Source organism: Mchenga conophoros, linkage group LG6, assembly GCF_057382185.1.
Source record: "Mchenga conophoros isolate Kocher_MC1m ecotype Shallow Benthic linkage group LG6, M_conophoros_male_GT1.1, whole genome shotgun sequence".
NCBI lineage: Eukaryota > Metazoa > Chordata > Actinopteri > Cichliformes > Cichlidae > Mchenga > Mchenga conophoros.
The window spans coordinates 37,759,849-37,781,316 of record NC_140531.1 but is presented as its reverse complement, the minus strand read 5'-3'; the positions used below and the strand labels follow the sequence as shown (position 1 = coordinate 37,781,316).

At 43.2% G+C, this 21,468-nt stretch overlaps 1 protein-coding gene and 1 long non-coding RNA gene across 2 annotated transcripts; both read left to right on the top strand.

Moving 5' to 3' along the window:
• Positions 1 to 5,937: 5,937 nt before the first annotated feature.
• Positions 5,938 to 12,907, top strand: LOC146573224 (uncharacterized). The gene is made up of 4 exons (XR_014892939.1): positions 5,938 to 6,325; positions 6,457 to 6,536; positions 7,698 to 7,867; positions 12,817 to 12,907. It is a non-coding gene; the product is annotated as an uncharacterized LOC146573224 (long non-coding RNA).
• Positions 12,908 to 14,166: 1,259 nt separating this feature from the next.
• LOC146573223 (nesprin-2-like) lies at positions 14,167 to 15,876 on the top strand. The gene is made up of 3 exons (XM_085278525.1): positions 14,167 to 14,223; positions 15,229 to 15,411; positions 15,490 to 15,876. The coding sequence occupies exons 1-3, from the start codon at positions 14,167 to 14,169 to the stop codon at positions 15,655 to 15,657; spliced, it is 408 nt and encodes a 135-aa protein (XP_085134651.1). The 3' UTR covers positions 15,658 to 15,876.
• Positions 15,877 to 21,468: the final 5,592 nt, after the last annotated feature.

The window sequence follows — 21,468 nt, the reverse complement described above, 5'->3', positions numbered from 1 at the left end:
GGTATTCTTTTTTTTTGCTGGCATTTTGTAGTCCTTTTGACATCCATGGTCTTCCTGCATAGTTGTGTTTCCTATTGATTTCAATTACTGGGCAGTTTTTATCAAGTAATGTGTTAAATGTTCTTAAAAATCCTTCGTAAGCTTTATTAACTTCTGTTTGTTCATATACAATATTCCAATCTTGCTTTAAAAGTTCATTTCTAAGACAATTTAAGGTCTTCTCTGTTCTTATTCTTTTGTAAATAATCTTATGTCCATCGTTGTTCACTTTATAATGGCAATTATACGATGCAAAGACTGGTAAATGGTCACTTATATCATTGATTAACAGCCCACTTTTTATCTTTCCTTCTATTATATTTGTAAATATATTATCTAATAGAGTTGCACAATGAGATGTTATTCTGGTCGGTCTTGTTATCAGTGGAAATAAACCGATGCTGTACATGGAATCAATAAATTCTTCTGTACTCTTATTATGATTTGGATTCAATAAGTCAATATTAAAGTCCCCACAAATAAACATTCTTTTCTGATTTATATTTGTATATAAGTCCTCCATATTATCCTTAAATATCTCAATCTTAGATCCTGGTGTTCTATATATACAACTGACAATTAGGTTTTTCCTTTTTTCTATAATTATTTCCACTGATAAACATTCCATCACTCCATCAATAACAGTTGTCATTCTTCCCATTCTTTTGTACTTTAGGTTTTTATCAATGTAAAGTGCCACCCCACCTCCTTTCTTGTTGATCCTGTCTACATGAAGGAATTCATATCCATTTATTTTAAAGTCTTCTTCTTTTCCAGGAGTTATCCAGGTCTCCGATATGGCTATCACATTGAATGGCTGTTCAAACTGTGTTATGTAGTCTTTGATGGATTGAAAGTTTGCATATAAGCTTCGACTATTAAAGTGAACCATTGTTATACCCTGTTCTACCTTGAATTCCTTTTTAAGTTGCTCATTTGTATAATAATTGCATTCATTTGTCTTATTGTTAAAGAAATTACAATCAGGATCTATGTTGCTGTCATACATCAATGTCTTATTTTCAATATCTATATGAGTTGTTAGTTGAAAATTATCAGACATCTGCGTTGGTTGTGCACTTGGACGGTCACATCATATTTAGCACTGCTTTGCATTTATCAGTTATATTTTTCTAGTTCAGTCATCTCTTTGATGACTAGAACCTTAGCCTGCTCTGGTGTTCCATTTAACTTAATGAATATTTTACAGTCTGACGTCCAAGTTGACTGTATTTTCTTCTGTTTTCTTAATATTCTTGCTTGTCTTGCAATGTCTGCATTTTTCTTGATTAGGTGTTCATTTAAATAAACATTTGTACCTTTTAGCTTTCTTCCTTGCTTGAGCAGTTCTTTTTTCTGTTTTCTATTAACAAAACGAATGATAATGGCAGGTATTTGATTTTTTCTCGGAAGAGGATGGCATCCTTCAATATTTTTACTGTCCATTTCTATACCTTTGCTTTTAAAGAAGTGTAGTGTTTTATGTGCAAGTATACCATCAACACTGACACAAATACAAGAAATCAGGCTTTGAATAGCTGTCCACTGTAGTGACCACTATGCGTGAAAGGGCTAAACTAAAGATACCTCCCAAGTAACTGGACACCTGTGTTGTTGCCTAGTGGGGCTAATGCAATTAATGGCTTTCACTGCATGCACACAGTTCAGACATCTGTGGAAAATGCAACATGAATAAAATCTGGAAACGACTGATTTATAAACACCAAAGATACTGCATTTGAATAAAATCAAATTCACAAATCTTTCCTGATGTAGACATAAACTGTTGTCAGTGTGATAGCTGATGCAAAAGACTCATAAGCTGGGTCCACTGGAAAAAGTTCAAGGACTTTAATTAACTCTTTTAAATTCGCAACAGGTAGAGGTTCACAACAGAATATGCAGCTTTTCAGAATGATACAGAAGTTGATATTCAACTTTCAGTCTTTCTTTTTGTAGATTAAAGGCCAGTTACGACACGGTGGTATGACAGGTAAGTGTTCAGTATCCACGCAGGTTGCAGGCACATGTTGGTTGTGGTTACTTTCACAGGTGAAACTGCAGGTAAGATAGATTTCTGATTTGTAAAGATGTATTCTCTAGTAATGATTCTCTTTTTCTCCAGAGTCTCTGGTGCAGGTAAGGTCTCTCTTTATGAGTGAGAATGGGTCAGGCAGGTTTTTCCAAAAGCATGGCAGGTAAGCACACTAGGACAGAATCTATGATGAAGGAGGGCAGATCAGATGCAGCAACTACCTACAGAGCATGAGTTAACAGGTAACAGGCCTCAAAGTAAGATGTGTGAAGAACTCTATCACACTGAATAACTGGGTATACTGTATATACACACTACCAGTCAAAAGTTTGGACATGCCTTCTCATTTAATGTTTTTTATTTATTTTCACTATTTTCCACGTTGTAGATACATATTGAAAACAGTGGATATATGAAACAAGATTTAGGGAATTATGTAGCAAAGAAAAAAATGATCAACTCGGCTGAGAGACATATTTGACAACTGTTAGAATTCATATTATGGCAAGAACCAATCAGCTAAGTAAGGAGAAACTATAGTCCATCATTACTTTAAGAACTGAAGGCCAGTCAGTCTGGAAAACTGCTAAAACTTTGAATGTGTCCACAAGTGCAGCTGCAAAAACCGTCAAGCGCTACGACGAAATTTGTTCACATGAGGAAGATGAAAGGAAGATCAAGAGTCACCTCTGCTGCTTAGGATAAATTCATCCAAGTCACCAGCCTCAGAAATGGCAAGTTAACAGCACCTCAGATTAGAGCCCAGATAAATGCCACAGAGAGTTCCAGGAGCAGACAAATCTATACATCAACTGTTCAGAAGAGACTACACAAATCAGGCCTTTATGGTCAAAGTGCTCCGATTACCACTGGGACCACTGTTGCCTTCACTCTCGATATCTTCTTGAACTCTTCTCTGAGCCCTCTGATCTCCTTCTCCATGGAGGGTACTGACACTTGTGGCTGCTGTCGTAGTGTAAATCAGCTGTTTAGTCTCTGTAATGGTCGCGGTAGGTATTGTCAGTAGTGCTGCATTCACATCAAGTAGTACCCTTCTAAGGATACTTCATGTAGTCTTGGTAACCGGCTACAGAGGGTCGAGGTTTCAAGCTTCGCTATGATCCTATCTTTCAAGTCAATTCCTCTTGCACTCAACAATCCTTCTTCTATCACACTTGGGGCTTGGTACTTAATCTCGGGTGCGGGTGATGATATCTCCCCCCTGACCTCCCCACTGAGTGTTGTACCTCGTCAATATCTAGCTGTGAGAGCAGTCCCTTCTTCCGAAGGGCTGAGCTACTAGTTGTTTTGCCATCAATGAGGATGCTGGGTATCGAAGATTCAATAGATCCCTCGTCCTATTCATGAAACCCCTTCCGCTGGGGTTACTTGCATAGTAGCATTCCAACGGCGCCCTATTTTCATCTCTTGCCCACTAATGTCGTCTTGTTCCAGTAGTCCACTTCTCCATGTGTGGTCATCAAGTCAAAAGCCTTCTTGTAATCAGTCCAGGGCGTGCACAGGTTGTTCAGTCTGATTCTACAGTCTCAGGCAACTGCTCTGCCTACCAGAAACTGCTGTTTTGTCCCTTTGGTATTCCTACCAATTAGTTTCTGTTCCTCATCTTATGCATTGAGCCATGTGCCTGTTCATCTCCGCCGCTATGATGCCTGACAGGAGATTCCATGTGGTACTGAGGCAGGTTATTGTCCAGCTTTCAGTTAGCCATTCTTGCCGTGTCTCGTCAATTAGCAGCTGGTTCATTTTTGCTGCCAGACATTCATGGAGTGCAGTCAGCTTCTTCAGCCGGTAGGTGTGAATCATGTCAGGGCCTGGTGCTGTCCAACCCTTTCTTGGATATCTGCCACTCTGATGGTTACTGGACCCTGTTTAGAGAGGTTGCTGTGGTCTGCTCTTGGATCCACTAGCCACTGAGCATTGCTGTTATGGGTCGCAACCTTCTGTCATAGGCTCTTCCAGTGTCGGTCAGTCTTTAGCCTTGGTGGGGCTTTTCTGTATGGTTATGTGGAGAACAGCTGGGTTATCCGCCTGCCTTCTATTTTTCTGGTACAGCTCTTCAAGCGGCTGTCAAAGGCTGTGAGTCTTTGCTTGGTATTTTCTAAACGCCCCAGGTATGAACAGCTAGCTATACTTCTTAGGCACTTTCTTCAATGCACCTTTCTGCAACTCAGATAGTTGGCTAACTTCGCTTCTGATCTTGTCCAATGTCCTTCTCCATCAAGGGTTCTGCTCGTGGCTGTTCACTTTGTGGCTGATCACTGCTGCCATGGTGTAGATCAGCCCGATTAGTTTCCATGATGGTTGCAGTACGAAGTGTCCCTAGTGCTGCATTCACATCATATAGCAGACCTTCAGAGGGCACTTCATGTAATCTTGGTAAGTGGCTACGGAGGGTCCAGGTTTCAAGCTTCACCATAATCCTGTCTTTCAGGCCAGTTTCTCTCGCACTCGTGGGGCTTGGTACGCTATCTCCGGTGGGGGTGATAATAATATCTCCCCCCTGACCTGTCATCTTGGCTCCCTGCCATAGAATTTGTGTTGTACCTCTTCAATCTCTAGCCGTGAGAGCAGTTCCTTCTTCCAGATGTTGGAACACTGAGCTACTACTTTTGCTGTCAGTCTGGATAGCTGTGTATCGAAGATTCCATAGGTCCCACATACTATTCATGTAACGCTTTCCACTGGGGTTACTTGCAGAGTAGCATTCCAACAGCACCTAAAAGGACAAGGGGCCCGACAATCACTCAACCGAATGACTCTGAAATATTGACATTAACAGGGCATTAAACTACAAGTACTACTAATGAAAGCAATCTGACAAATTCTACATCAGATATGTTAAAAACAACAATACTGAGAATTTAGCTGTATTAACAAGTAAAGTTATCATCCATGATGATATCTCTACATGCAAAGTTGGCTGCTTCTCTCTGTCATTCACAGATCTCTTCATCAAAAACAGTGGGTAGCAACTGTACCAGTTTTATTTAAAGTTCCAAATAACAACACACCATTAGAAATGGAGCTTAAAACCAGGAGCATACAGGCATGACATAAAAAAAAATTATCTCTGTGGTTTTTCGGGTTGAAGCTTGGAATCTACAGTCTGTGCACACGTGAGATTAACAATAATATGTCTTAAAGTGGTACAATATGGAACCTTTTATACATACACGTAATAGTTATTACTTTGATGGCAACTAAATTATTTTTTACAGTGTAATCATCAGGCGAGAATTTCTGCCTATTGTATCATTTGGTTTATAACATGACACAAAATGCAAAACTGCACTATTTTGTCAGTTTTCTTCAGTAGATTAGAGTTGGCTAGAAAAAAATGTAAACAAGTATCCTTAATATCACTCCGTATGAGTGCATATATGCATCACTGTGAGCTTGTTCACCTGCTAAAGTTAGCACATAGCTCAAAATTATTCACTGCTTAAACACATCATGAAATATTTTTGAGACTCTTACTCCTCTTGGAAGAAAAAGTGAGAGAAGTGTGATTATTTCTTTGTCCTTGAGTTGGAAAATTAAATTTCCCTTCTTACCTTTTCTATACCCTGTTGCTGCACAGCAAAATAGATTTTCTTTCTGGGCCTGAGTTGTTTTCTTAAAGGGGCTCAAAACATGAAATGGATAGATGAGGAAAGAAATAAAGATAGAGACAGGTGTAGTTGAAGAGATGGAGAGATGAATAGAAGATGGGGAGTGGGGTGAAAGGGGAAATGGAAAGATGGATAGAAAGATGGATGCATGATTAGGTGGGTGGGTGGTTGTAGGGGGGGGGCAGTGAAGTTAGTGGCATCTATAAATAGGTGAATGAATGGATACCTGGCTCGTTGCTGGCTGAATGAGTGGATGGATGGATGAATGGATGGATGGGTGGAGAGATGAAAAGCCTTGAGGTGAGGAGAGATTTTAAAAGATGAATGAATACCGAGCAGTTCACTCTCTGCACTTCTCCATTTTCTTTCTTTCCCCCAGCTCTCGCTCTCTTTTCTCTGGGTCTCTGTCTCGCTCTGTCATTGTTTCTCTCTCTGTTATGGACTCTCTCCCCTCCTCGCTCTCCCTCTCTTATTCTGACCAGATGAGTAATAGCTGTGATGCTGTGGCTTGACTGATTAATGCACTCAAAGAACCGAGGGAGGTGGAGCACAACAAACAGACGGGGGAGGGAGGAAAAAAGAGGAAGAGAAAAGATCTCAGAGAGAAGCCTGAAGAAGAGTTAGTGAGAATGAACATGTGTGTCAGCATGGAAATCTTAATGCTGCCATTCAGGCTACTGCATCAAGTTGTGTGACTGTCAGAAGGTCCTTTCTTTTTCCTCATCTCTCTTTCTCTCTTTTTAATTTTAGAAAAATCATGCTCGGTGGTACTGTGAGGGAATGAATTGATAATAAACAGAAAGTGAAAGAGTAAAAACACGCACACACAGGTAAGGCAAAGTTAGAAATAAGTTACTATTTTATTTTATTTTTTTTGAATTGTGGGTTGATGAGGCTGAAGATTGAAGTGAATACTGATTGACTGTTTTTGGTTGTTTTTTTCTCTTGACCATCATTGGTAGCTCTTTCTTCTGTTACTTCTCACTTACTAATTAGCAAAAAAACTACTATGTCTTGATTGTTTTTACTCTCATAGAGCGAGGCACTTCTGCCCGTTTTTGCACTATTAAGATTAGCAAGTATTAATGAGTCATGAACAAGATTTCTGAAACAAAGTCAGCCTGTATGTCTTAAATAAAGCAGGAAAACTTCTTTGATGATAAATGCCCCTTCTTTATTTGTCACATGCATAGTTATACAAGTATAACACGCAGTGAAATGTAACCTGACACGCTCCTCGACTTGTGCAAAAACGGTGGTGGGGGGGGGGTAGAAGAAGAACATTACATATATAATATATACATTAGGTGAATGTGCAGTAGTAGCATGTATGCAGCAAACAGGTGAATTTTGTACATAAAGTGAATTAAATAAGATTGTCTATTCTTATTTAATTCACAATCTGACTATTTTACAGAATAGACGATATAAACCTTGATAAGTGAATCAAGGTACACAACTGCAATATCCTTCATAATTTTGCCAAGTTGCAGTATTAGAGTATGCATTTTGCACAAGACTCATTTTGCATCCCTGAAAAACCAGAAACATTGATTTCACTGTGATTATGTGACTTAAATTTGGATGCTTCATCAGATCTTAAGCTTGTGCAATGAGAAAACATCAACTGCTCACTGTACCCCAAGCTTCATGCATTTGTTTAATGTAAATATGTTGTGTTCCATCATGCCGTTGTCAGCCTGTGCTTGGTTACAGCACAATGTAACTGCAGGAGTTGTCACAGTGGTCAGTGGTCAGAAATGGACTTCTAAAAATAGAAGCCATGCTGGAAGTGTGACAGTGCTGCCCAAGGTGACTACCTTAAAGGGTAGACTAGCCAAATTTAAATTGGATATGATTTTTGCTTTTTATGAGCAGGGTTATAGGATATTTCGAGGTGTGACATATTTGTGAATATGTCATTGGTGACAAATATATACCTTCGACAAACTCTCATTCATATTGTTTTGTTTGTGTGCTCATCTTGACAGACATGGCTTGAAGCTGTTTACCTTGTCGACAATGAGAACCAGTGAGACATGAAGCACATGCTGGAAACTAACTGCTAGTAAGGCTCAGCGGAGAAGTGGCATCTCTAACTCAGGCTTTCGCCCAACGGATTCCACTGCCCGACTACCCGCTTCCTGCGGCTCCTCCCCAGGTAACACATGCTCCTGCCGTCACTACAGCAGCCACAGCTACTCCGGCCGCTAGCGCGGTAGCTTCAGTAGCCTCCCCAGTTTTGCTGGATCAGCTTTTACCTTCACCTGAGGCTTTTTCTGGAGAGATCGGAAAATGTGCGGGATTTTTGTTGCATTGTTCCATGCAGTTTCAATTACTACCTCATGTGTTTGTTACTGACGGGGTTAAGATCGCTTACGTCACCCAGCTACTACGTGATCGAGCCCTGGCCTGGGCCCAGGCCCAGCTGCAGGCGTGCCCCGGAATGTCTTACGATGACTTCCTGTCTCGCTTCAAGTCGGTGTTTGATAAAGGCTCTAGTACGGAGGCTGCCGGCTATCGTTTGATTAATCTGAAGCAAGGTAGGCGAAGCATGGCTGACTTTTCTGTTGATTTCTGGACCCTAGCTGCACAGACCAAGTGGGGACCTGAGGCCCTGAAGACCACTCTGCTAAATAATATCCGCGAAGAGCTCAAGGATGAGATAATGATGCGGGAGCTTTGTGTGTTTAAGGCACCAGTGACCCCGCTCGTACTAGGTTATCCATGGCTTTCACAACACAACCCACACATCGACTGGAAGAAAGAGCAAGTTATGGGGTGGAGTATGGGCTGCCACATGACCTGCCTTCGGGCCGCCACGCCTTCTGTCCCTTCTTCCCTCTCCGGAAAGCCTTCTAAAGCGCCAGAGCTATCTTCAGTTCCTTCCGTCTATCATGACCTCGCAGCAGTTTTTAGTAAGGATGAGGCGAGCTCGCTTCCACCACACCGGCCCTATGACTTTGCTATCGATCTTCTCCTTGGGGCGCCTCTGCCCTCTGGCCGACTCTACAGCCTCACACAGCCCGAAAGGGAAACCATGGAAAGATACATCAATGACTCTCTGGCTGCCGGGATAATTCACCCGTCATCTTCCCCGGTGGGGGCAGGTTTCTTCTTTGTTGACAAGAAAGACAAGACGCTCCGGCCGTGTATTGATTACCGCGGCCTCAACAAGATCACTGTAAAGAGCAAGTACCCTCTTCCCCTCCTGAATTCAGCTTTCGAGCTACTCCAGGGGGCCACGGTGTTCAGCAAACTAGACCTGCGAAACGCTTACCACCTGGTGAGAATCCGGGAAGGAGAGAGTGGAAGACCACTTTCAACACACATATTGGACACTTCGAGTATCTCGTCATGCCCTTTGGCTTAACCAATGCGCCCGCGGTCTTCCAGGCCCTAGTTAACGATGTTCTGAGGGATTTTATTAATCGATGTGCTTTTGTGTACCTTGATGACATTCTCATTTTCTCTAAGTCCCAGGCGGAGCACGAGAGTCACGTGAGGCAGGTCCTGCAGCGCCTCCTGGAGAACCAGCTGTTTGTGAAAGCGGAGAAATGTGAATTTCACGTTGACACGGTGGCCTTCCTTGGCTATATCATCTCTCGGGGGGATCTCAAACCTGACCCTGAGAAGGTCCGGGCCGTGGTGGACTGGCCTCAACCGCCGAACCGCCAGCAACTCCGACGGTTCCTAGGATTCGCCAACTTCCACCGACGCTTCATAAAGGACTACAGTAAGATTGCCTCACCTCTCACCGCACTTACCTCCCCCAAAGTTCCTTTTCAGTGGGACCTCTCTGCTCAGGAGGCCTTTTCCCTACTAAAGGAGAAGTTCACAACCGCCCCCATCCTCCGTCAGCCCAACCTCAGGCAACCGTTTGTGGTGGAGGTGGATGCTTCGGACTCTGGAGTGGGAGCAGTTCTGCCACAGCGATTCGAAGGTACGCTCCATCCCTGTGCGTTCTTTTCTCGTCGTCTCTCACCCGCAGAACAGAACTACGGCATCGGTGATCGGGAGTTGCTAGCGGTCAAACTGGCCCTGGAGGAGTGGAGGCACTGGCTTGAGGGCACGGAACACCCGTTCATCGTGTGGACCGACCATAAGAACCTTGAGTACATCCGGTCTGCCAAACGCCTAAATTCACGGCAAGCCAGGTGGGCCCTCTTCTTCATAAGATTCAATTTCTCCATCACTTACAGACCAGGGTCGCACAACGTGAAGCCCGATGCACTCTCCCGTCAGTTTTCCAGTACGGAGGGGGACTCCGATCCTGAACTGATTCTTCCAGCTACTTGTGTTATTGGAGCTGTCACATGGGAGATCGAAGCTCTCGTGCGCGAGGCCCAGGATACTGACCCTGACCCGGGCCCCCCTGGTCGGTTGTTTGTCCCTGCTGCTGTCTGACCCCAGGTGCTCCACTGGGGCCACACTGCCCGGTTCACCTGTCATCCAGGAGCCCGCCGCACCTTCACCTTCCTCCAGCGGTTTTTCTGGTGGCCCTCCTTGGACAAGGACGCCAGGGAGTACGTTATGGCATGCACCACATGTGCCCGGAACAAATGTCCCAACCAACCACCCGCCGGGCTTCTTCAACCGCTCCCCACGCCAGGATGGCCCTGGTCCCATATAGCGCTGGACTTCATTACGGGGCTCCCACCATCATCAGGTAATGCCACCATCCTCACTATCGTTGATCATTTTTCTAAGGCAGCTCATTTCATCGCCCTCCCGAAGCTCCCTACGGCCCTGGAGACCGCCCAGCTGCTCACCACCCACGTATTCCGGCTTCATGGCATTCCTTTTTTTTTTTTTTTTGCCTGTCCCGTTTGGCTCTTTTGCCATCAGAATTGTTGTCTAAAGGCAAAGAAAGATGCCCAACGGATTTACTTTACCAAATTGACCATCCCAGCCTTGCCGTAATGGTCAATTTGATTCACCTTTTATTGTTTATTTTATTTTCACTTACTGAATACAGGACAGACTTGACTGGGGGAAAGAAGGGGAGAAAGAAAGAGGGAAAGAGAAACAGCTGAGAAGAGGGACGGGGGAGAAGGGCAAAAAACAAAAACCAACAGAATGAGCAGAAAAAAAATGCATATATCAATCACCTGGATCACCTGCTGAGAAAGAAAAAAGAAAACAAGCAGAAGAGAACAAGAGTAATAGAATAAACAACATCACAATGATATATGGGAATATGGCAGTAAATACTAAATATTAAACATTATTGTGCAGCACATAAGATCAACAGAACACAGTGTGCTTTGAGGTAGGAGCCAAAAAGGGTGTAGTTTGTGGGTGTGATCACCCGTGTGTACACCTGTGAGCATGGACGCGCTTGTTTTTTTTTGTTTTTTTTAAAAGGTTCCTTCATGTAATGATCTGCTAGAGGGTGTGGGGGGGCCACAGCCCCGTCCTCCAGGGCATGAAGCAGGTATGGAGGAGATCAAAACTCCAGACATCCAGAGGCCCCCAGAACACAAGAGACCAAGGAAGACCAACAGAGGGCCAGCCGCGCCACTGTCCCAGAAAGAGCTGAGGAGAGTCCCAGATGAGGGCTCACTCAGCAGCCGCGGAGCAGAAGCCAGGGGGAGTTGCAGTGACGCGCCCGTGAGCTCCGCCGGCAGCCAGCCATGCCTGAGTGACCGAGCCCCAGGCCGAGAGGCCGGGGACACCCCACCTCCGAAGTGGCCCGAGCGAGCCCCAGGCTCCAGGCCCCGATAAGCGGCCGCCAAGGAGTGAGCCGGTGTGTACCTGGACGCCCATCCCCGGACACAAAGAACCACCAACGCACCGATTTCTGAGGGAGTCCGCCACTGGCAGGGGAAGTGGTGGTAGGGGAGATAGGCCTCCAAACCTTGGAGGGCCTAAGATGTCCCTAGAGAGGTGGTGGCTTCACGGCATTCCGATGGACATCGTCTCCGACCGGGGACCCCAATTTACCTCTCGGGCTTATAAGGAGTTCTGCACGCAGATGGGCGCCAAGGTCAGTCTCTCTTCGGGCTTCCACCCTCAGAGCAATGGACAGACCGAGCGTACCAACCAAGAGCTTGAAGCAGCACTCCGCTGTGTCATCTGTCACAACCAGACCACTTGGAGCGAGCAACTCCCCTGGATTGAGTACACCCACAACTGCCTGACCTCATCAGCCACTGGACTGTCGCCGTTCGAAGCCTCACTGGGCTACCAACCACCCCTGTTCCCGGCCGTGGAAGGTGAGCATACCGTCCCATCAGTGCAACATCATTTCCGCAGGTGCCGCCGGGCCTGGCGGTCCACTCAAGCCGCTCTGCTGCGGACAGCGGAGCTCAATAAGGCGCTCGCCGACCGCCGCCGGATCCCTGCACCTGCCTATACGGTTGGGCAACAGGTATGGCTCTCCTCACGCTTCGTTCCCATTCGTGCTGAGTCGAAGAAACTTTCCCTGGCGTTCATCGGTCCGTTCGAGATCGAGGCCCTGGTCAATCCGGTGTCTGTCCGTCTGAAGCTGCCTCGCAACATGCGTATCCATAATGTTTTCCATGTCTCCCAGGTCAAACCCGTGCTCTCCAGCCCGTTGTGCCCTCCTTCCAGGCCCCCTCTGCCCGCCCGGCTCGTGGATGGGCAGGAACATCACCTGCATTATGGACTCTCGGCGGCGGGGGAGGGGCGTTCAGTACCTGGTGGACTGGGAGGGCTACGGGCCAGAGGAACGTTCCTGGGTGCCCCGGTCGGCAGTTCTGGCTCCTGGTCTGCTCCGCGAGTTTCACCGGCGGCATCCGGGTAGGCCGGGTGGGTCGCCGAGGGGCTCCCATTGAGGGGGGGGTACTGTCATGACCCTGTGCCTTCTCGGCTGACTCTGTATAGCTACAAGTGTTTTTGTTGTGCTGCGTCTCTCTCTCTCCCCTCCCACGCACTGCGCTCTACCGGGGCGGAGTCATGACGGCTCCAGCCCCTGGCTCGGACACCTGCAAACAATCGTCTCATCTCATTCACTTCTTAAGGCGGCTGCTGAGAGTGCTTCTTCGCTGGATTATTGTGTAACACTCGTCAGTGTCATTGCAAATCTGAGCTTTTTCCCGAGTTTCTTTCGTGCTGCAACTTACCTGTTCTTCCTTCCTGTGCTAGATTTCTCGCCAGCCTGAGGACCGCTGTTTGGTGAGCTAAAAGCCGGAGTCCGAGCTACCTGAGCTTCAGTGAAGGATTGTGTACATAGCCCGTTCCCTTCCCGTGCCTGTGTTCCCCGGAGACCCTCTTCCTCTGCCCCCTCACCTGTATATATCCGCACCTGGTGTCTGTGTGTAAATAAATTGTGAACTTAAGTGACGGTCTGCCTCCGAGTCCCTCCTTAGCCTGACAGAGATAAACGAGGGACAGCTGAGAAATATAACATTTGAATCCCTTTTCTCTTTTGCTCTGAGGCACGGGGAAAAATATCGACAAGTCGATGAACATCATTTACAGATATATTGGGTAAATGCCCAAGACATCTATAGAAATGTAAATCGCCGCTTGATTCATTCATTTGCTTAACTTGTTTTGGACCGTAAACAGGGCGTGAATAGGACACCGGAAACAAAGCTCCTCACGGGAGTTTCCGCACCGGAAGTAGCATATGCTAACGTGCACATAGTTAATTTAGTATACAGAACTGTTTTCCTAACAAAACCACTGTTATAATTAAGTGAAGGTGCTCCCATCCAATTTGAACCTTTGGCCTCTAAAATATGTGGTTCAATTGCGTGCTACGTACATAACGTAATGTCAGCTAGACCGAAATGAAATTTTATTATATTGTTAAAGTCATTAAAATGGCGCCTGAAGCTTGTTGTGATGTGAATTGTGTGTCTGCTCTAGAAACTCAGAAATTCAGTAGTGCGGAGCCGTACGTTAAATACTCACATCAGCCTGTACTTTGAATTCTGTAAGAGCTGTATAAAATACAGCTATGCATAGGTGTTTTGAATGAATAGAAATGTGACACATGAGAAGGTGTGTCTTTGACTGTTCCTGTATAACTTCTTTTCGGACTAGTTAACAAGTTATGCTCCAGTCATTTCATGTTACCAAGATGCATGTCCTTTTGTAATATAGTTACATTTTCTTTGTACATTTCATTTATCCACCATCATACATTAAGCCAAGAAGAGGTCATTATACTAACAAGAGGTATCAACACTGGGCCAAAGTTCAGCGCGTGGTTAAAGTTTGTAATCCAGCCGGGGTGTAAATATGACTCAGCAGCCAGTCGTAGAGCTGAAGCAGGCAGCATCAACACATAAATCTACTCTACCCAGCTTAAATCACAAGACTACCTCTGACCGAAAAGCTGTAGATTTTTCTTGTTTGCACAAATTAATTCAGATTTGCACTAATTCTTTTCACAGCTCCAACAAAATGAGGAAGAGGAGGGGGAGGAAAAACAATTAGATTGAATTACAAATGTATGTAAGTCGAGGACAAGGAGAAGGAATTAGGATGAGGAGGAAGAGAAGCAGCAGGAGCATCTTTAGTGATATCTATGATGTCATTGAGGTTTGTTTCATTAATATGGTCCTCTCACAAAAAAAGATGACTTGTTTTAGTTCACCTACTTCCTGTAATAAATAGTGATTTGCAAAACGTGGAAAACCACAGAGCAGGCGCATATAGTGCATCTGCAGGTAAATGAACATCAAATCTCTCAGACTAAAATCTGTATTATACGTTTAGTCTTATCCCCCTTATGATAAAACCCATGTCAGCCATTGGTTTATGGACTTTGTATTTTGAAGCCTCAACATTTGTTTTATTGCTATTGCTATGTTGTTTTTTGTTAGCCTTTTGGGACCATATTAGGATGAGGGATCAGAATCTTTATCGTGTATCCATAAGATTTGTACAGCAGATCTAAGTTGTGCCTTGAAAACAGGAACGTTGTCTGCATAGAGGAGAACTTTAATTGCAGGCTTGTACAAGGTGAGGCTGTGGGGCGATTGTGGCTCAAGAATTGGGTGTTCGTCTTGTAATCGGAAGGTTGCCGGTTCGAGTCTTGGTCGTTGTGTCCCTGGGCAAGACACTTCACCCACTGCCTACTGGTGGTGGTCAGAGGGCCCGGTGGCACCAGTGTCCGGCAGCCTCGCCTCTGTATGTGCGCCCCAGGGCAGCTGTGGCTACAATGTAGCTTGCCATCACCAGTGTGTGAATAGGTGAATGACTCAATGTGTAAAGCAGTTTGGGGTCCTTAGGGACTAGTAAAGCGCTATACAAATACAGGCCATTTACCATTTGTGCTCACATTTGCTGCAAACACTCGTTTTAATTCTGTTACCCTGTTTTGATGCAGAATTCAGTTAAAATCAGGCACTTTCTTTTATAATGTGTTCTTGTAAATTGATTGTGTATCGCACACATTTGATTTGACTTTCCGCGAGACAACAGTCGTCCGCTGGCCAAAAACGTTTTCCAAATACCCCCACGTGATTAAGCCTGGATTTAGAAAAGAATAGCAAAAGAATCTGCACCTCCTGCTTCACATGCAATTTTTGTATGTGTGTTCAGAGGTGGCAGCGAGAGGGGAGACCTCGGGTCACCCAGCTGGAGAGCCTGACCAGGAGGAGTCGAACATTAACTATGCTCTTCCAGGGCACCCTGCAGACTCTGCTGCTGGGAACAGCGAGGGAGTGCGGCCGCTGCTGGGATGACGTGAACGCCAAACAGGAGTCCATCACAGGTCGACTGCAGGTATGCGAGTCAGACCTTCTGAGGAGGGTTTCGGTTTTCTCTCTTCTTTATAATTGACCCTTGTTTTCTCTATCTCAGCTCCTTGTCTCAGAGTGGGAGGGATTTGAAGCACAAAGGGAGGAGCTTGTCGTTTGGTTGGCTGATATGGATGTCCACCTGAGTGAGGTTGACCAGCTGACAGGAAACACCTGTGAAAAACTGAAACAACTGCAGGTGTGTGGTTGTTTTGATATGACATATATTTAATATGAGACATTGTCCTAAACTGGACTAACAAAAGACAATGAGTCCAACATGAAACTTGTCTTACATAACGCTGAAGTTCATTAATCATTTTAATCATAAACTCGTTGAAATATTTTTACTGAACATGCAAACATCTGCTGATGAAAATGTGTTGATTTATTGGTCCGTTATGACGCTATTGCTATTTCTAATGTTGTTATCACTTTCTGATGTTTTATTAATTAAACAATACATGTTGTGTTATCTATAGATATAGTATTTATATATGTATATATATTTATTTAAAGTATAGTAAAAAAAATAATTATTACTGTTTAAATGACTAATATGTGACATGTATTAGTAGTGATGTTGTGCTGAGGGTTAAAATGCCCTTTTGTCTTTTGGTATACTACGAAATGGCAATAAACCATTAATATATGTCTATGCTGTACTCGTATTTATTTTACCCTACTGAAATTACATTTTATTTTGAAAGATTTAAAAGGGTTCTTAAAAGAACCATTTTAAAAAAGTTCTTTGAAAAACCTATAAAGGTGCCCCAAAGAACCATTTCTTCATGGTTCTTTGGGGCACATTTAAAGGTTCTTCAATGAACCACTGAAAGAAATAGTTCTTCAAAGAACCATTGTTTGAAAGGTTCTTTGTGGCACCAAGAAAGGTTCTTCTATGGCATCAGTCTAAAGAACCACTTTTGGTTCCAGTTGGCACCTTTATTTTTCTGACCTCCAAACTCCAAAATTTAGATTATCAGAAATGTATATCTCTGACATATAATTTATATGAGATATTTAACTCACAGTGTAGTACTAACTATACAAACAATAAATTAATGTGCAAATATAATAAATATACCAATAGCCAAGTTTTGCTGGGTTAAGGGAACACTAAGAGGAAGGCTCACCACATATGTGTTGACAGTTATTGGAAATTTCTTGTGAGAAAAGGCACTTCTAGAAAAACAAGTGTTTAAATCAAAACCTGAAACTGTCAGTTCATCCTTTTGTTTTCATCCAATACCTGCATGCAAATTTAAATGTAGTGTTTTCTTACTCTCTTCCTGTTTTATTGCTTTCCTTGTTTTTCTTGATACTCAATAAACCATCTTGAGAAACCAGTGAGCATATTTTTAAGGTTAGAATCTAAATTTAATCGAAGTTAAAAGCCTTTTTTTTTATCAGAGAAGAACAAAAGATTGAAGTTTTGGAAGGGGATCATTCAGAGGAAATTGTAGGCTAACATCAGAAGGGCCAGCCTTTCCTGAATAGGAAAAAGTATATTTTAGATGGAAACAAATCTGCAAATTATTCAAGGTGATGAGTGATAGATATTAGAATAAAAAAAGGACTAAAACGGTTATGTGCTACCTTGTGTCAAAGGATAATTTTTAGAGATAGTCATTTGGCTGTGAGTGTTTCAGTACATGCATGTGTCTGTATTTGTAGGTTTGTGCATTAGTTTCCAACCTAGCCTTCTGGCCTCATGGTGGCAGGGACAGGTGTTCTAGAACAAAGATATGGTTACGTTTCTACACACAACGAATCACCGAAGAAAAAGAAAGCATATACAAAGTGATGGAGAATTGGAGTGAATTTCTTTCATTCTTTTTTTTTCTTTTGGCTTCATTTTTCTTTATTCCTCTGTCCTATCGATCCAAGGCTCCCCTACCTCTTTGTCTTTCACCCTCTTTCATCAGATGATTCTGTTTCACATGCGTTGGTTTCACTCAGAGCACCCGTTAACTGTTAACCTTCATATTCTAACTCTACAGATCCATCATCACACTGGGTATGTGTGAGCATATAGAATAAGTGCTTACAGTAGATTCTTTCAAAGACAGTCATGTTGTTATAAACCACTTGGTGGCACTGTGGTACTGGAGCCAGACAATAGTCATTTTTTTCTGTATTACAAATTTTTGCTGTCTTAATGAAGGTCCACAAAATTAATGTAAGCTGTGAGAGAGACAGGAAGAGCAAGTGTGTGAAGAAGGCAGGGAATCTGAGTTGGGAGATGGATAACTAAAAGTGGAATAGGGAAGCTCTGGCATGGTGAGATCTGTTGTATCCACAGCCATGCATAGAGAGCAGGGATAGGGGAGAGATGAGGCATTTTGCATCATAGCTTAAGCCTCATTTCCATGCCTAAACCCTGCTACCTCTTTTACAATACAAGGGATGCTGAGATGTGGGGTGATATAACATAACAGCAGCACATAACCATGACTACCCGCTTTCAAAATGTCAAGTCTCTAATATGAGCATGCACTAAAACTCCTTTTTATGGCAGATATTGCAGATTTTCAGATGCAGTACCCTGCAATTAACTGTCATCCCCTCTGTCTCAATTCCAAAGAGATGAAAATGGTGATAATCATTCTCCATTAATACTTATCGCATTCGTGATCAGTGAGCAAGATTTCATGAAAAAGAAGAAGCTCAAATTAAAGTTTTGGTTTTTTAGTCTTTATTTATCTATGGAAAGTTGAGCAAGTAAGACAGTGTTTCTGTTCGTAAAAGCTGCCAGAGTGTACAGCTCACATAGCATTTTCCAACACTTATCCGTTATCTCTAAAAAGCCACAGTATATAGGTAATGCTGCAATTTCAGTTGCTTCAATAGATCCAGTTTTCATTGTTGTAGGTATGAAAACTGTATGTCTTAAAACACTGTGTGGTGCCATCCTTTACATCACTACTTAGATGTAATCAGAAATAAATGTATCAAATATGATAAAGCTGTGTTGGGCTATCAGTAGAACTTGCTATTTCAGATCATTTGTGCAGGCAATGCTTAATTGTTGTACATGTCAATAGACATGTAGTATTCATATAAATATATTATAGATTATATTAAAGCTGTGGAACAAAAAGTATGAACTAAAAGACAACAACACCTTTTGTAGATTTAATTGAATACTTTGGTGATCATCTTATGTGGGCTTTTCACCAGTGACACCCTCTCGGAAAATAGAGTACCGTAATTGTCAGGCTATAAGCCGCTACTTTTTGCACAAGCTTTGAACCGTGTGGCTTTTAGTCAGGTGCGGCTTTTCTATGGATTGTCCATGATTTTTGTGATATCGTAAGACGATTTGTTTTGTTTGTTCCGCTGTTGTACGGCACTACGTTGTCTGGCGGAAGGGCATGTGATCAGACACACAGTATCGGGGTTCAAGAGTGGTATGTTGGTCACATGTCCGTTCGCCAGGCAACGTAGTGCCGTACAAAAGTAGCGTGAAAAACAAACTTCAAAGTAGGGCTACGTGTTCAGCGGCGAGCGGCGATAAACTTGCAAAAATCAAGTTATGCTCAACTCCACCAGTGGATTCTGACAGCGTGGAAAAGTGTGAAAACATCCACGATCACCAACGGATTTCGAAAGGCTGGACAGCTGCATGATGGAGAGGAGGACACCTCCACGGCCCTTCAGAGGGTGTTCGACTCCGACACTAACAACGAGGATTTCTTTGGTTTTGAAAGTGACAACACAGGAGAGAAGCGGAGAGTGGATGACGTAGCCATCCTGAGCCTGTTCGTTTCCGACACTAGAGAAGAGGACTTTGGTGGTTTTAGTGCGCAGGAGGAAGAGAAAGATGGTGGTGAATGACTGACTTTCCGATCGTTAAGTCTGACGTCACTAGCCGTGTCTGGGCCTAAACTCCACTGCAGGTCCATATATCAAACGATCACTATGGCATTATTGAGAGTTGAAAAACTGTCTAAAGTCTTTCATCTTTAATAAAATGATCAGCGTTCTGCTCTACCAGGTGTAACAATTGAGTTTAACATCCAGGCATCCATGAAAACGGAATTTATGACATTTAACGGAGTTAGAAGTTAGCAGGAAGTTAGTTCGCTAGCTTCTATCTAAATACAATATAGCATGTCCTGACTGCCGGGTTTTGGAAACAAATTAAAACGTACAGCTCTGTTATCACTTCCAACATAAATGAAGACAAAAAACTAAACAGCAGTGACTGTCAGGGTTCCTGGGTCGTTGACCCAGTGATTTCAGTTTGTTCATGTTCAGTATAGTTCGCCACATTAATGCTCTCACTTCCTGTTTTTTCCCCGTGTCAGCTTGTCTCTCATGTCATTAGTCAGATTATGTTCAGCCCTGTACTCACCTGTTTCCAATCATTGTCATCATTCAACCTGTGTATTTAAGTTCCTCGGTTTCACCAGTTCTTTGTCCTGTCATTGATGTTCATGTCATCTCTCCGTATGTATGTTCAGTCAGTCAGTCAGTTAGCCAGCCAGCCAGCCATTCATCCATTCATCCATCCAGTCTTCCAGTCTTCCAGCCAACCAGCCAGTCAGTCCTTTGTTCCTGCTTTGCTCATTCACCCGCTCCAATAAATCGTCATCATTTCTGCACCGTGAGTCCTGCGTTTGGGTCATCTCTTCCACGCCTCCACACACAACCCCTGACAGTGACGTTTGTAGGGTTACTGAAGTTTGGCTAGCTGGTATATAATGTTGTGCTATGTGACCGCTAGCGACACAGCTATGTTAGCATAATATAAACAAGCTAACTTTTTTCCACTCGATAAACGTTAATGTGAGAGTTCTCGGTGGTCAGGAACAAAGGTAATCGCATGGCAGGATGCTGTAAAAGGACCAAACTTCAGCCAGGAGAACAACTGAGATAATCCATCCACAATACGAGGTTAGTCATTCATATACTGCTGCATGGGCTGGGCTGTAGTTACATCCTAAGGTTTTTAAAAACTGAGCTTAAATAAATGATTAGCGGTAATAAAAGCTGAGGGAGGTCAACAGTGATCACTGACTGTTTTAGGAGCTTTTTGAGATTAAATAGAAGAAAATACAAAACATTAAACATGTTAACAACACAAAAGCCATATTAAACGCAGACTACTTTAGGCCCGGAAGTAGGATTCGTCACGCCATCACTTAACGACCGGTTTCTTCTTGTTAAAGCCGTGTCACTGCACCTGAGCCTAAAAGGTAGGCCGAATCTATTTTTCTGGTGTGCTGTAGGTTATTGTTATGTACTACATCTGTTACTCGTTTATGAAGCACAGTACATGTTTCGTACTTGTAATTACCGGTACTTGTACATATACCCTAAAAAGTTATGCAAATATGTACCCGTAACTTGTTGTACCCGTTAAACCAACAGTGTGTGGATTAAGGGGAACTTGCCTTTGTGTGTGATGTTAGATATTGCAGCAATGACAGTAATACATACAAATATGCACAATTTTCCCAGTGATGACCCCAATGAATTTTTTTTTTCTTTTGGCAATTTTCTTCCATGAATTTGAATTATCTTGTGTAAAAAAGAAAATAGGACATCATTTATCCTCAGTCCTAAAAACAAGACCAAAAATTCATTCTAATAAGCATTATTTTTACAATACTTTTTCAAATTTAATACACAGATTTTTCCATTTTCAAAGCAGTTATTTATAAAAAAAAAAAAAAAAAAAGCTTTTCAAATGAAATTTTAGGATCCTTTTTAGGGATCGATATATGCACCCCAATGTCATTGGCAAAGTGTCCACCGTATCCATTTCATGCCTTGCCTCTCAAAAATGTAAAATGGACATGCATGCAGAAGTTGCAGTACCAGCAGAGGCAGGTATGAATTACATCCCTGGGTCCTCCAACGCTAGAAACTAAGCTAGGTGGCTAATATGTATTTACATGTAAATGTGTCAGCAATATCTGTTTAAACACGTTACCATGTTTATTCTGATATTGGCTTGAAATAAAATATCTTCCTTACAACTTACTGCATGCACATCTATTTCACGCCTTGGAGAGGAAAAGTACGAAATGTA

Bases quoted from the DNA above. Each gene is read 5' to 3' on its own strand.
- LOC146573223 (XM_085278525.1), top strand. From the start codon at position 14,167: ATGAGGAGGAAGAGAAGCAGCAGGAGCATCTTTAGTGATATCTATGAT. The intron at 14,224-15,228 runs GTTTGTTTCATT...ATGTGTGTTCAG, and splicing joins ATATCTATGATGTCATTGAG to AGGTGGCAGCGAGAGGGGAG. The intron at 15,412-15,489 runs GTATGCGAGTCA...TCTCTATCTCAG, and splicing joins CCATCACAGGTCGACTGCAG to CTCCTTGTCTCAGAGTGGGA.